This window comes from Nerophis ophidion, linkage group LG18 (assembly GCF_033978795.1).
Source record: "Nerophis ophidion isolate RoL-2023_Sa linkage group LG18, RoL_Noph_v1.0, whole genome shotgun sequence".
NCBI lineage: Eukaryota > Metazoa > Chordata > Actinopteri > Syngnathiformes > Syngnathidae > Nerophis > Nerophis ophidion.
In genome coordinates this window covers 22,057,664-22,072,312 of record NC_084628.1, presented here as the reverse complement: position 1 = coordinate 22,072,312, position 14,649 = coordinate 22,057,664, and the positions used below count along the sequence as shown (strand labels likewise).

At 39.8% G+C, this 14,649-nt stretch overlaps 1 protein-coding gene across 3 annotated transcripts in view; it reads right to left on the bottom strand.

Annotated features, from left to right (window-relative positions):
- LOC133536919 (polypeptide N-acetylgalactosaminyltransferase 17-like) overlaps positions 1-14,649 on the bottom strand; it is a 47,075-nt gene that overhangs the window by 20,195 nt on the left and 12,231 nt on the right. For all 3 annotated transcript variants that reach the window (XM_061877629.1, XM_061877630.1, XM_061877631.1), the window contains 5 exons: positions 10,734-10,931; positions 10,525-10,642; positions 5,662-5,850; positions 5,452-5,589; positions 5,278-5,373 (listed from right to left, as the gene is read on the bottom strand). In XM_061877629.1, the coding sequence (XP_061733613.1) occupies positions 5,278-5,373; positions 5,452-5,589; positions 5,662-5,850; positions 10,525-10,642; positions 10,734-10,931 (739 nt within the window). The remainder of the gene's footprint in view (positions 1-5,277; positions 5,374-5,451; positions 5,590-5,661; positions 5,851-10,524; positions 10,643-10,733; positions 10,932-14,649) is intronic.

The following is a 14,649-nucleotide window of genomic DNA, read 5'->3' as shown; positions in this document are numbered from 1 at the left end:
AACGTTGTAAAATGTGCGTCTTTTGCTGTCTATGGTGCTGTAGGATCTCTGTCTTTCACGCGCATGCACAAACAGATGACATCATCTAGCCCCGCCTCCTGTCACAAGCAAACGCCACAAGTACATTACAGGCCTGTAGGGAACACTCAGCGACACGTCACAGGGCTCTCATGATACTTCTGGGGAAGACTGCAGGTCAAAACATGTAAAGGCAACTTAATCTAATATGACTAATGCATTCTAACAAAAAAATATTCTGCGTATAAAAAACAAAACATAAAGGCCTAGATATTGTATATACAGTACACTGCTCATACTGTATAACTACAGTATATACCCTAACTCGGCAGCAGAAAAACAGCAGACAATTTTTTTTACTGTTCTGAACTTCCACTCCTCGTTCCCTGCTAACATTTTTTTTTTTGCACGGGAGTTCATACTAGTTCTCTTTTTGTAGTGCTCCGTGTAATGAGTACCACTGACTTCTAATATCTACAGTGGGGCAAAAAAGTATTTAGTCAGCCACCGATTGTGCAAGTTCTCCCACTTAAAATGATGACAGAGGTCTGTAATTTTCATCATAGGTACACTTCAACTGTGAGAGACAGAATGTGAAAAAAAAAATCCAGGAATTCACAGTCTAGGAATTTTAAAGACTTTATTTGTAAATTATGGGGAAAAACAAGTATTTGGTCAACCTTTCAAGGCTCTCGCTGATGGAAGGAGGTTTTGGCTCAAAATCTCATGATACATGGCCCCATTCATTCTTTCCTTAACACGGATCAATCGCCCTGTTCCCTTAGCAGAAAAACAGCCCCAAAGCATGATGTTTCCACCCCCATGCTTCACAGTAGGTGTGGTGTTCTTGGGATGCAACTCAGTATTCTTCTTCCTCCAAACACGGCGAGTTGAGTTTATACCAAAATGGATACATGGATGATACAGCAGAGGATTGGGAGAATATCATGTTGTCAGATGAAACCAAAAAAGAACTTTCTGGTATAAACTCATCTCGTCGTGTTTGGAGGACAAAGAATACTGAGTTGCATCCCAAGAACACCACACCTACTGTGAAGCATGGGGGTGGAAACATCATGCTTTGGGACTGTTTTTCTGCTAAGGGGACAGGGCGTGTTAAGTAAAGAATGAATGGGGCCATGTATCATGAGATTTTGAGCCAAAACCTCCTTCCATCAGTGAGAGATTTGAATGGTTGACCAAATACTTATTTTCCACCATAATTTACAAATAAATTCTTTAAAAATCCTACAATGTGAATTCCTGGATTTTTTTTCACATTCTGTCTCTCACAGTTGAAGTGTACCTATGATGAAAATAACAGACCACTGTCATCATTTTAAGTGGGAGAACTTGCACAATCGGTGGCTGACTAAATACTTTTTTGCCCCACTGTACGTGCTCCTAGTTGAGAAACAAACCAAACACAAGAATGAAGTTGCAATTTTGGGGAAAAATAGGTTGGAAAAAAATGACAAAAAGGTCAAAGTAAAGTTAAAGTAAAGTTAAAGTACCAATGATTGTCACACACACACTAGGTGTGGTGAAATTTGTCCTCAAATGCAGAGGACAAATTTCACCACACCTAGTGTGTGTGTGACAATCGAGTTAAGTTAAAGTACCAATGATCGTCACACACACACTAGGAGTGGTGAAATTTGTCCTCTGCATTTGAGGACAAATTTTACCACACCTAGTGTGTGTGACAATCATTGGTACTTTAACTTTACTTTACACAATGGGAATAAAATCACACTGCGAGAAAAAGAACATTCAAAGTCATCATTCACGTTTTTTTGGGGGGTGGGGCCGCCAAAATTAAGGCGTTAACGGCTGTAAGTCAATCACTTAGTTATGTTAAAAATAGCATGCGCATAATGTCAAGTCAGTAACCGAGCAATAGTGTAGGATCCTGACAGAGTCTGACATTTTTGAAACTTTATTCTCACCAAAACACATCCAATACGTCTATCTCCAACTCTAGACAACACTCAGGAACATCGGAATTCTGGACATCAACAGAGCCCTAGCAGGTCTTACTAAGGAGAGCACCATACATCAGTGAGGAACAACTATGACAAAAATGTATTTTGCCCGTGGGCAATCTTTTACGACCACTGGCAATAATTATGGAATCTGCAGGCTTAGAAGATGCTCCTTCAGCTGTTTAATGAATGACACAAATCTAAAGTACTTTCAAATGGCAATGTTTTAGCTTTAAGAAACACTGAAATAAATATAAATTGTGATAGCCAGTAACGGTTTCATTTTTAGATGAAGTGGAAATTTTGGAATCACTCAATTCTGAGGAGAAAATGATGGGATCCTTAAAACGATTAGCTTTTTTTTATTTTTTTCTGCTTTCGTGAATTTGTTTTGCTGTGCATTTACTCTTTTCAAGACATATTGCTTGAAGTTTTCTATCTTGACGCTTTGCTGTTTTCCTTTGTCTACCAGTATGCTTGCCTTCTCTAACCTTCCCATGTTGTTTGGACTAAGTCCAGATTTTAGACACAATTGCTGTGAACAATCAACATCTTTTGCAACCCTGCATGATGATACACCTTCTTGAAGAAGTTTGATAATAATCAAATCTCTTGTGTTGGAGCCTTGATTCGTGTCAATCTTCAAGGTCTGAGCACTTTTTAACTGCAGACTAATGAAGACATTTCATCTGATGCAGGTGTCATATTTGGAAATGAACATTTTCAGGCTGATTCCATATTTTTTCTATTCTGCTCTATCTGAAAATGAAACTGTTGCGGACTGCCACCATTTTTTTAAATGCATTTTAATGTTTCTTAAAGGCCTACTGAAATTAGATTTTCTTATTTATACTTGATCATTTCGTGATATTGCCATATTTTTGCTGAAAGGATTTAGTAGAGAACATCGACGATAAAGTTTGCAACTTTTGGTCGCTAATAAAAAAGCCTTGCCTTTACCGGAAGTAGCAGACGATGACGTCACCGGTGTGAGGGCTCCTCACATCCTCACATTGTTTATGTGAGCCTACAGCATCAAGAGCTATTCGGACCAAGAAAGCGACAATTTCCCCATTAATTTGAGCGAGGATGAAAGATTTATGGATGAGGATATTGATAGCGAAGGACAAAAAATAAATAAATAAAGTTTTTAAAAAAAAGGCGATTGCATTGGGAGCGATTCAGATGTTTTTAGACACATTTACTAGGATAATTCTGGGAAATCCCTTATCTTTTTATTGTGTTGCTAGTGTTTTAGTCAGTTAAATAGTACCTGATAGTCGGAGGGGTGTGTCCACGGGTGTGTTGACACCAGTCTCTGAGGGAAGTCACGGCAGCTGCATGGACGGCGCAAGCTCCGCTGATCTCCGGTAAGCGGCGACTTTTTAAAACAATTTTCTCACCGAAACCTGCCGGTTGACAAGTGGTCGGGAACCATGTTCGCTTGACCGCTCTGATCCATAGTGAAGCTTCACCTCCGGGAATTTTAAACAAGGAAACACCGTGTGTTTGTGTGGCTAATGGCTAAAGCTTCCCACCTCCATCTTTCTACTTGGACTTCTCCATTATTAATTGAAAAAATTGCAAAAGATTCAGCAACACAAATGTCCAAAATACTGTTTAATTGCGCGATGAAAAAAGACGACTTTTAGCCGCAAGTGGTGCTGGCTAATATGTCCCCTGCAACCAATAACGTCACAAACATGCGTCATCATTCCGCGACGTTTTCAACAGGAAACTCCGCGAGAAATTTTAAATTGTAATTTAGTAAACTAAAAAGGCCGTATTGGCATGTGTTGCAATGTTAATATTTCATCATTGATATATAAACTATCAGACTGTGTGGTCGGTAGTAGTGGGTTTCAGTAGGCCTTTAAGGCGAAAAAGTTGAATTTGAAATGACTACAGTTTTTTTTGCCTACAAAACCAAACAACTGAATGAACATCCTCCAAGTCTGTTGATTCCAACAGTTTTTCTAGGGGTTGTAGTTCCCACCAAAAAAAGAGCAATGCCTAAGATAAAAGCATACCATCTCCGCAGGGTATGATGACCAATACAGATTTTTACGGTAAAACCGATCTCCTTATGTAGTTGTTCACATAGGGGGCATGTGTTAGAAGCACATCATTGAAATAGTCTTAGAGTGTTATTGTTATTGTAATGTTGAGGTAGTCCAGACTATTTGTATTTCCAAGGGAACAATTCTCTGAAAATAAAATGAAAGGTGCACTAAAGTTGGATCTTTGGAAGGAATGTTTTAGAGCAGGGGTCTCAAACTTAATTTACCTCGGGTTCACTGGATGCAGAGTCTGGGTGAGGCTGGGCCGCAAGAAAAGATTTCTTTAAAAAAATGTTGCATACTCCTCAGCATGTCTTAATTGATTGATTGATTGATTGAAACTTTTATTAGTAGATTGCACATTACAGTACATATTCCGTACAATTGACCACTAAATGGTAACACCCGGATAAGTTTTTCAACTTGTTTTAGTCGGGGTCCACGTTAATCAATTCAACGTTTCAAATTGTATTCCTTGTGCACCGCAACTTTCTCTGTGCGAAAAAGACACGTCGGGGTGCCCGTGTGCTCAACAAAGAAATATTGCATCTTTCCACTTTTCCTGGAATTGTCTTTGCTCATCACAAACTTTTCTCTTCACTGCAAGCTTTGAAAAAGACATGTTTGGGGTTGTGGAATATATTTGTACTTAGCTGATGCATGGAGAATGTTATTTCCAGAATGTGTGTCCTTCCGCTTTTCCTCCCTACAGCATCACGGCGGACGGTGGATAATAGCCGGAAAAGTACCGGGATTGTAAGTGCAAAAAAGTGTTATCCGGCTTCATTTAGAAATATATGCAGTGTTCATCGTGTGATGCAAATTAAACAATAAAAAAAACTAATAACAGTTTGAATTGGTCCAGGTTATCGGGGACTGTTATTATTGACGGACAGGTGTCGCAGTGCGACTGCAGCCGGTGACATATGAAAAGCCTTGTCTCCATGGCAACATCTCTGTCACTTTCACTTATTTGCTGCTTTTCCACTAACGCAGAGGTAGGCATCCCAGAATGTTGAAAGAGCCATTTTGGACCCAAATAACACAACGCTATCAAGCGCCATTCATGTAAAACTTTCATATTAAGGTGGGGGCGGCAAAATAACGTCTCGCGGGATGCAATTGGCCCACGGGCAGCGTGTCTGAGACCTCTGTTTTAGAGTATCTCTGCAAGGACGACATCATGTGACCAAGTGACGACGCGTCTGTCCTACCTGAGGAGTCAACCCATGGCACTGGAACAAGATGGCCGTGTAGTTCTCCCTTACCCCCTGGTCCAAACACAGATGTTTGGCTTTGGAGTTGCGCATCTGAAATGATATCGTATGTTGCTTTTTTCAGACGTTCATGTCGAAGAACGTCAGACGGAGACGGTTCTGCACACTGACCTCTCCGTATGTGATGGTGTCAATGTAGTTCTTTAGCTCCGGGTAGATGTTCTCCTGGTACCATTTGAAGTCCTTACACTGCAGCTTCTTCCTCAGCGCCACCCTATCAGAGACGTCCCCGTAGTCGATGCCATGATTCTAAAGGGAGAGGTCGCACGGGGATGAGCGCTTCTTTTCAAGCCCACTAGTGACTGCGCATGCTGCTCCCACCTTCATGGGGATGTTCCAGGCCATGTAGACGTTGTGCTTGAACTCGTCCATCCACACCTCGGCCACGCGCAGGGCGTTACGCCGCATGATGGCGTAGATGTCATCGGTCAAGTACGGCTTTTTGTAGCGAGCGATGTGAGCCACTCTGGAACATGGGAGAACCTCCATGCTGCCCCCGCACGTCCACACCTGTAGGTTAGGAGGGGGCGGAGTCATGAAGCCATCACCGTAAAGAAAAGCCAGATCAATTAAACATCAAGACTTGTGACTATTCAACTAAATTGTTTAGAGGGGGCCATATTTTCAGAATACCGGGGGCTGGAATTCCTCTTTTTATACGTCGTGTATAATGTATAAACTTAAAACTTTCACTTTAACTGGAGTATCAATATTACTATATGCAAAGTAAGCAAAACATACATTGAAACAAACACACTTTATTCATTCTTATCAGGGATTCTCAGTTTTTAGAGGCGGACTGCAAAAAAATGTTAGATGGGAGGCAGTATGGCGTAGTGCAGGATACACCCAGGACAAGTCGCCACCTCATCGCAGGGCCATGACTATATCAAAGATCCTAAATATAAAATAAGTAATCTGCTTTTTTTAAGAACCGAATGCAGAAGAAACGTAAGTTAGTGATCCTCAGTATGACAGGGGCACTCTGGTATTTTTCATCAGATACTGCAAAACAAACCTTTAGTCAAAGAGCCTCTATGTGAGGGGAACTGCTGTTTTTATGAACCTTCTGCAAAAAAATACACAAATTAATGATCCTGGATATGACAGGAGCACTTTACTGTTTTTCAAAATTATTGCAAAAAACAAACAGTCATAGATCCTTTGTATGATAGGAGGTCTCTGATGTTTTTAAGAAACTAGTGCGTAAAGAACTAAGTCAGAGATCTTCAACATGGAAGGGGGGCTCTGCCGTTTTTAATCCCCTACCGCAAAAAAAAAATCCTCTTGTTAAAGGTCCACTGCTGTTTTTGAAAACCTACTACATTAACTCCAGTCAAAGATCCTCAACATGACAGGTGTGCTCTTCTGTTTTTAAAGACATATTGCCAAACAAATGAGCCAAAGATCCTCCATGCAGGAGCACTCTGCTGTTTTTAAAGGACCAACTACAAAAAAATGCTCGTTAAAGATTCTCAATATGACAAGGACACTTAACTATTTTTCAAAACTCACTGCAAAAAACAAACAGTCAAAGATCCTTTACATGATAGGAGGTCTCTGCTTTTTTTAAGAACCTAGTGCATAAAAAACAAACGTGACAGATCCTCGATATGACAGGAGCACTCTGCTGTTTTTTAAGGATGTACTGCAAAAACTATCAAAGGATCCTCAACATCACAGGGACGCTCTGCTGTTTTTAATCACATACCGCAAAAAAAATTGTCAAAGATCCTCTATGTGACAGGAACACTGTTGTTTTTACGAACCTTCTGCAAAAAAGTACACAAATTAATGATCCTCGATATGACAGGAGCACTTTACTGTTTTTCAAAATGATTGCAAAAAACAAACAGTCATAGATCCTTTATATGATAGGAGGTCTCTGATGTTTTTAAGAAACTAGTGCGTAAAGAACTAAGTCAGAGATCTTCAACATGGTAGGGGGGCTCTGCTGTTATTAATCCCCTACCGCAAAAAACAACAACAACCTCTAGTCAAAGGTCCATTGCTGTTTTTGAAAACCTACTTTACTAATTCCAGTCAAAGATCCTCTACATGACAGGTGTGCTCTTCTGTTTTTAAAGACCTATTGCCAAACAAATGAGCCAAAGATCCCGTATACAGGAGCACTCAGCTGTTTTTAAAGGACCAACTACAAAAAAATGCTCGTTAAAAATTCCCAATATGACAAGGGCACTTAACTGTTTTTCAAAACTTACTGCAAAAAACAAACAGTCAAAGATCTTTTTCATGCTAGGAGGTCTCTGCTGTTTTTAAGAACCTCGTGCATAAAAAACAAAAGTTACAGATCCTCGATATGACAGGAGCACTCTGCTGTTTTTTAAGGATCTACTGCAAAAACTATCAAAGGATCCTCAACATCACAGGGACACTCTGCTGTTTTTAATCACATACCGCAAAAAAATAGTCAAAAATCCTCTATGTGACAGGAACACTGCTGTTTTTAAGAACCTTCTGCAAAAATAATGCACTAGTTAAAGATCTTCACTATAACAGGAGCACTTAAAAAAACGTTTTTATAATCCTACTGCAATAACTCTGTCAAAGATCTTCTATACAACTGTGGTCTGCTGTTTTTAAAGACCTACTGCTAAACAAATGAGTCAAAGACCCCTTGATATGCTAGAGCACTTTCCTGTTTTTAAGGACCTACTACAAAACAACAGCTTGTTAAAGAGCCTCGATTTGACAGGCGTACTCTGGCATTTTTAAGAACATACTGTGAAAAACATGCAAGTTAAAAATCCTCTATGTAACAGGAACACTGCTGTTTTTAAGAACCTTCTGCAAAAATAATACACTAGTTAAAGATCCTCAATATGACAGGAGCCCTTAACTGTTTTTAAAAAACCTACTGCAATAACTGTGTCAAAGATCCTCTGCAATATGGTCTGCAGTTTTTGAAGACCTACTGCCAAAACAAATGAGTCAAAGACCTTTGATATGCTAGAGCACTTTGCAGTTTTAAGGACCTACTGCAAAAATAAACCCCCAAAAACAACCCAGCTTGTTAAAAGATCCTTGATTTGACAGTAGTACTCTGACATTCTTAAGAACATACTGTGAAAACACCTACGTTAAAGATCCTCTAGGTAACAGGAGAACTTTGCTATTTTTAAGGACTCTGCCAAAGATCCTCTATACGACTGGAGTGTTCTGTTGTTTTAAAGACTTACTGCCAAACAAATGTGCTCGTGCACTTTGCTGTTTTTAAGGACCTACTGCAAAATTAAAAAAAACACTAGTTAAAGGGGAACATTATCACAATTTCAGAAGGGTTAAAACCAATAAAAATCAGTTCCCAGTGGCTTATTTTATTTTTCGAAGTTTTTTTTTATTTTACCCATCGAGGAATATCCCGAAAAAAGGCTTTAAAGTGCCTGATTTTCGCTATCTGTGAAGCCATCGTCGATTTTCCTGTGACGTCATCCAGTGATATACATTCTATCCAGGCGGATAGCACAGCAAGATATAGTGACATTAGCTCGGATTCAGACTCGGATTTCAACGGCTTAAGCGATTCAACAGACTACGCATGTATTGAAACGGATGGTTGGAATATGGAGGCAGGTACCGAAAACGAAATTGAAGAAGAAACTGAAGCTATTGAGCAAAGAGCTATTGACGCTATTCGGCCATGTCTGCCTTAGCATCGCCGGTAAAATGTGCGGACCAAACGATCGGGACTTTCGCAACTTGTGACACTAGAGCAACTTAAATCCGTGGATTGGTAAGAGTTTGTTTGGCATTAAATGTGGGTGGAGGGAAACGCTGGATGCAAATATAGCTACAAATGTACATACAGCTAGCCTAAATAGCATGTTAGCAGTCATGCCGTGACCAAATATGTCTGATTAGCACATAAGTCAATAACATCAACAAAACTCACCTTTGTGATTTCATTGACTTTATCGTTGGAAATGCATCTGCAGGATATCCATACATCTCTGTGCCATGTCTGCCTTAGTATCGCCGGTAAAATGTGCAGACCAAACGATCGGGACTTTCGCATCTTGTGACACTGGAGCAACTTAAATCCGCCAATTGGTAAGCGTTTGTTTGGCATTAAATGTGGGTGGAGGGAAGGCTGGATGCAAATATAGCTACAAATGTACATACAGCTAGCCTAAATAGCATTTTAGCTAATCGTGCTAATTGATGCATATTCTACGTAAATCAACTTGAATCCGTCCCTGATCGTGTTATTACACCCTCCGACAACACACCGACGAGGCATGATGTCTCTAAGGTACGGAAAATAGTCGAAAAAACGGAAAATAACAGAGCTGATTTGACTCTATGTTTATAATGTGTTTGAGAAAATGGCGGTTGACTACATCGCTCCGAGACCAAATAATAGAAAGGCGTTTAATTCGCCAAAATTCACCCATTTATAGTTCGGAAATCGGTTGAAAAAAAATATGGTCTTTTTTCTGCAACATCAAGGTATATATTGATGCTTACATAGGTCTGGTGATAATGTTCCTCTTTAAAGACCCCCAATATGACCGAAGTACTCTGACTTTTTTAAGGACATATTGTGAAAATTCTCTCTTGTGTATGAATGTGAGTGTGAATGTTGTCTGTCTGTCTGTGTTGGCCCTGCGATGAGGTGGCGACTTGTCCAGGGTGTACCCCGCCTTCTGCCCGAATGCAGCTGAGATAGGCTCCAGCACCCCCGTGACCCCAAAAGGGACAAGCAGTAGAAAATGAATGGATTGATGGATACTGTGAAAAACGCGCAAGTTAAAGATCCTCTATGTAACAGGAGCACTTTGCTGTTTTTAAGGACCTACTAAAAAAAAAGCGCTAGTCAACGTTCCTCTATCTGTCAGGAACACTGCTGTTTTTAAGAACCTTGTGCAAAAAGAATACGCTAGTTAAAAAACTTCAATATGAGAGGAGCACTTTACCGTTTTTAAAAACCTACTGCAATAACTCTGTCAAAGATCCTCTATATGACTGGAGTCAAATTTCCTTTGTGTGACAAGAGTGCTCTGTGTTTTGAGGAATCGGCTGCAACAATGTTAGTCTCTGCAAAGTCTGGAACTAAAGGCGTGGGCTGAAAAGGCTAGGGTACATGTTGCTCAAGCAGCTAAACTAGCTGAGCTCGCACAGGTGCGTCCTTGGCCACTGAGAGGAGAAACATGACGCACAAACCCTGATGCCTAGTTCCACGTTCTCCCCTCCATAAATGTTCATGCCCGCGTCGAACAGGCCCAGTTCCTCAAAGTAGACTCTGTCCACCACAAAGGAGCAGCCGATCATGGACGGACTCCTGTCACACACACGCAACACACACACACGCGTCAAATACGCGACATGTTTATGAGCAGCTGACGTGTTGCCAGGTGCAAGTCATGGACCACCTGATGGGGGCTGTGGGGTCCTTTAGGTCATTCCAGTCTTTGGGGGCCTTCATGTACATGCACCACAGCTGCCAGTCAAAGCCGTGGGCCAGGTTGATGAAGCGTTCCACCTCGAAGGTTTGGTGATGGATGTTGTCGATGGCCGGCAGGACGATCCTCGTGCGGTCCTCTTTGATTCTGGCAAGAACCGGCTCGGCCCTGAGGAACCAACGGACACGTTAACGTGGTTTCTGTGCTGCAATGGGTGAGCGGCTCAATCCATGTATTGATAGCATCGATGCTAATGGTGGTGTTAGAATTGGATCGACATTGCTGTGATGAGATCGATATGTTTCGGTTCTTGAAGTCATGAATTTCTATGTAACTATAACCTCAGCGCATTCAATCGATGGCAACTGAACTGTTTCTTTGTCTTGGAAGATGTTCCGCCTCTCATTCAAATGGGCTTCATCAGTTCATGCTCATAGCCCTAGATTGATCAGATCTAGTCTTGGACTTGGTTTGGTCGGATCTTGTCTTGGACTTGGTTTGGTCGGATCTAGTCTTGGACTTAACCTTCCTCTTGTGTTAGCTTTCTGTTACCATCTCTTATGTTAACGGGTCAGTTTTGACCTATGTCTTAAATCAGCTGTAAAATACACTAAAAACTATTGTTTATCATCCAATTTGTTTTTCATCTCTTGGTTACCTTGTTAGGCTTCCTTATCCATGAAAATATTGGTTTTAATATTTTTGGTGTGGCACATTGGGCCTTTTTTTTTGTCAGTACACCACTCGATTTCAATTTAAAAAATGGTAAAATGAACTTTAAGAGAATGGTATAAATAAATAAAAGGTTGTTGTGTTACCTGACTATTACTGAGAGGTATTAGAACACATCTCTTAAATAAATGTGTTTTATTTATTTTTTCATTTTAGTAATTTTGAGACTGAATTGACCTCACATGTCCGGAGATGCCCGTCTTTGTTTGTTTTTGTACTGGATAACAAGGTAAAATGAGAATCCCCTAAAGCTCACATGATTGGGAGAAGAGCTGGCTGTCAGTGTGTTCAGTTTTGGCTCTAATTATTGCTTGATAATCTTATTTTTATAACTGGGTCGAAACCGACCGTAACAACGCCAAGGTCATTATTTCAACCAGAGCATTCTATAATTTAGTGAAAAACAAAAAAAAATGTTTTGTTTTGATGAAATAGATGTTCCTGACAAAGTCAAAAAGCTTTGATGCAAAAAAATAAATGTATGTGGTTCTTTTATGCATTTAAAAACTAAAACGAAGGTTAATTTGGTCGGATCTAGTCTTGGAATTAATTTGGTCGGATCTAGTTTTGGAGTTAGATTGGTCGGATCTAGTCTTAAAACCCCAAATATTTATACTCCAAAATCAGGAGAGTGTGCCTGGGAAATAATGGCTTGGCCTTATTGTAATGAGGAAAAATAACTGTTGAGATGCAAACAAGCAATCCTACTGTCAAAGCCGTTGAAGTGTGATTTCCCCTCATTAGCAGTGAGGTATTGTGTGGCAGAAAGATTGCTGTGGATCGACTACTGAGAGTCGTTTTATTTCGCTTATGAATGCCTCATAAACATTTTATATACATGTACAAAAATATATGTAATACAGTAATATTCATAATAAAATTTAATATTTAAGTATTTTGCTAATTTTAAGCATAGAGCAGCGTATTAATCCCAATGTTCGCTTTTTTTTTCAACAACAGCAACACTACAAATCATGACAGACTTCATGAGAGACAACAAAGACTACTTTGGGAGTAATAACGATCCAGAACCTTATATTTTTGAACCTGAATATGAAGACGATGCGCTACATTGTTTAGGAGCGGAGTGCTAAACAGATCCAGACTTACAGTCAGCATCATTTAGCAGTATTGTTAAGTGCTAAACAATAAATACAAACTATGAACATAATAGAACAATCACTTACTGTATAATGTCTGCTGTCACTGGGATGCCAACTGATGGGATGTTTATATATTTCCTGGTCAGATGAAGAATTCATCATAATCATCCTTTTGCGGGTAAAAAGAAAAAGGTGGCCTCAAACTAGCATTTTTTTCGTGCTTTTCTCGCCATCTACGTGTCTAAGTTGGATGTCAAAGTTGACCAACTTCTTGGTTTATATCCACGACCTTCTACTATCCCGGTGAGAGGCATGACCTATAATCTAGAATTAACTTTCTCCAATCCAGAGGTGATGCAACAGTAAATATATGTAAATATACAGTCGTGGTCAAAAGTTTACCCACACATGACTGTCTTGAGTTTCCATTAATTTCTACAACTCAGTTTTTTGTGATAGTGATTGGAGCACATACTTGTTGGTCATAAAAAACATTCATAAAGTTTGGTTCTTTTATTAATTTATTATGGGTCTACTGAAAATGTGACCAAATCTGCTGTGTCAAAAGTATACGTACAGCAATGTTAATATTTAGTTACATGTCCCTTGGCAAGTTTCACTGCAATAAGGCGCTTTTGGTAGCCATCCACAAGCTTCTGGCAAGCTTCTGGTTGAATTTTTGACCACTCCTCTTGACAAAACTGGTGCAGTTCAGCTAAATGTGTTGTTTTTCTGACATTGACTTTTGTTTGTTCAGCATTGTTCACAGTCAGGGCTTTTGTTAGGCCGTACTAAAGCCTTAATTCTAGCCTGATTTAGCCATTCCTTTACCACTTTTGACATGTGTTTGAGGTCATTGTCCTGTTGGAACACCCAACTGCGGCCAAAACCCAACCTCCGGGCTGATGATTTTAGGTTGTCATTAAGAATTTGGAGGTAATCCTCCTTTTTCATTGTCCCGTTTACTCTCTGTAAAGCACCAGTTCCATTGGGTGCAAAACAGGCCCAGCGTATAATACTACCACCACCATGCTTGACGGTAGGCCTGGTGTTCCTGGGATTAAAGGCCTGACCTTTTCTCCTCCAAATATATTGCTGGGTATTTTGGCCAAACAGCTTAATTTGTTTTTCATCTGACATCACATGGACAAATATAAGACCTTCTGCAGGAAAGTTCTGTGGTCAGAAACATAAATTGCGTCTTGGGCGCAGTTGGGTGTTCCAACAGGACAATGACCTCAAACACATGTCAAAAGTGGTAAAGGAATGGCTAAATCAGGCTAAAATTAAGGTTTTAGAATGGCCTTCCCAAAGTCCTGACTTAAACGTGTGGACAATGCTGAAGAAACAAGTTATTGTCAGAAAATCAACAAATTTAGCTGAACTGCACCAATTTTGTCAAGATGAGTGATCAAAAATTCAACCAGAAGCTTGTGGATGGCTACCAAAAGCGCCTTATGGCAGTGAAACTTGCCAAGTGACATGTAACCAAATATCAACATTAGTGTATGTATACTTTTGACCCAGCAGATTTGGTCAACTTTTCAGTAGACCCATAATAAATTCATAAAAGAACCAAACTTCATGAATGTTTTTTGTGACAAACATGTGCTCCAATCACTTTATCACAAAAATATAAGAGTTGCAGAAATTTTTGGAAACTCAAGACAGCCATGACATTATGTCGTTTACAAGTGTATGTAAACTTGACCACGACTGTAGCTGCACAAGCTACTTAGCTCTCTGTGATCGCGGCACAGCTAAAAATAGTTTCACTGTGTTAGCAATTATTATAACAGTATTGTTAACACTTAGTTAATATTCAAGTCATGACATGTAAATGGAGAATTGTTGGTGGGTTTTGGATGTTTTATTAGAGGACTTTATGGGCGCACTAGAGTACTCTCATCAAATGCATTGTTAGCCACCTTCTACTTGCCGTATCTTACAAATTTGAATGCATAAAAAAAGAAAATCCTATGTGTTCCTCTCTTACATATGGATTGTGACTGATAGGCAAAAATTCCAATTAAGAGTGCAGTTTGCCTTGA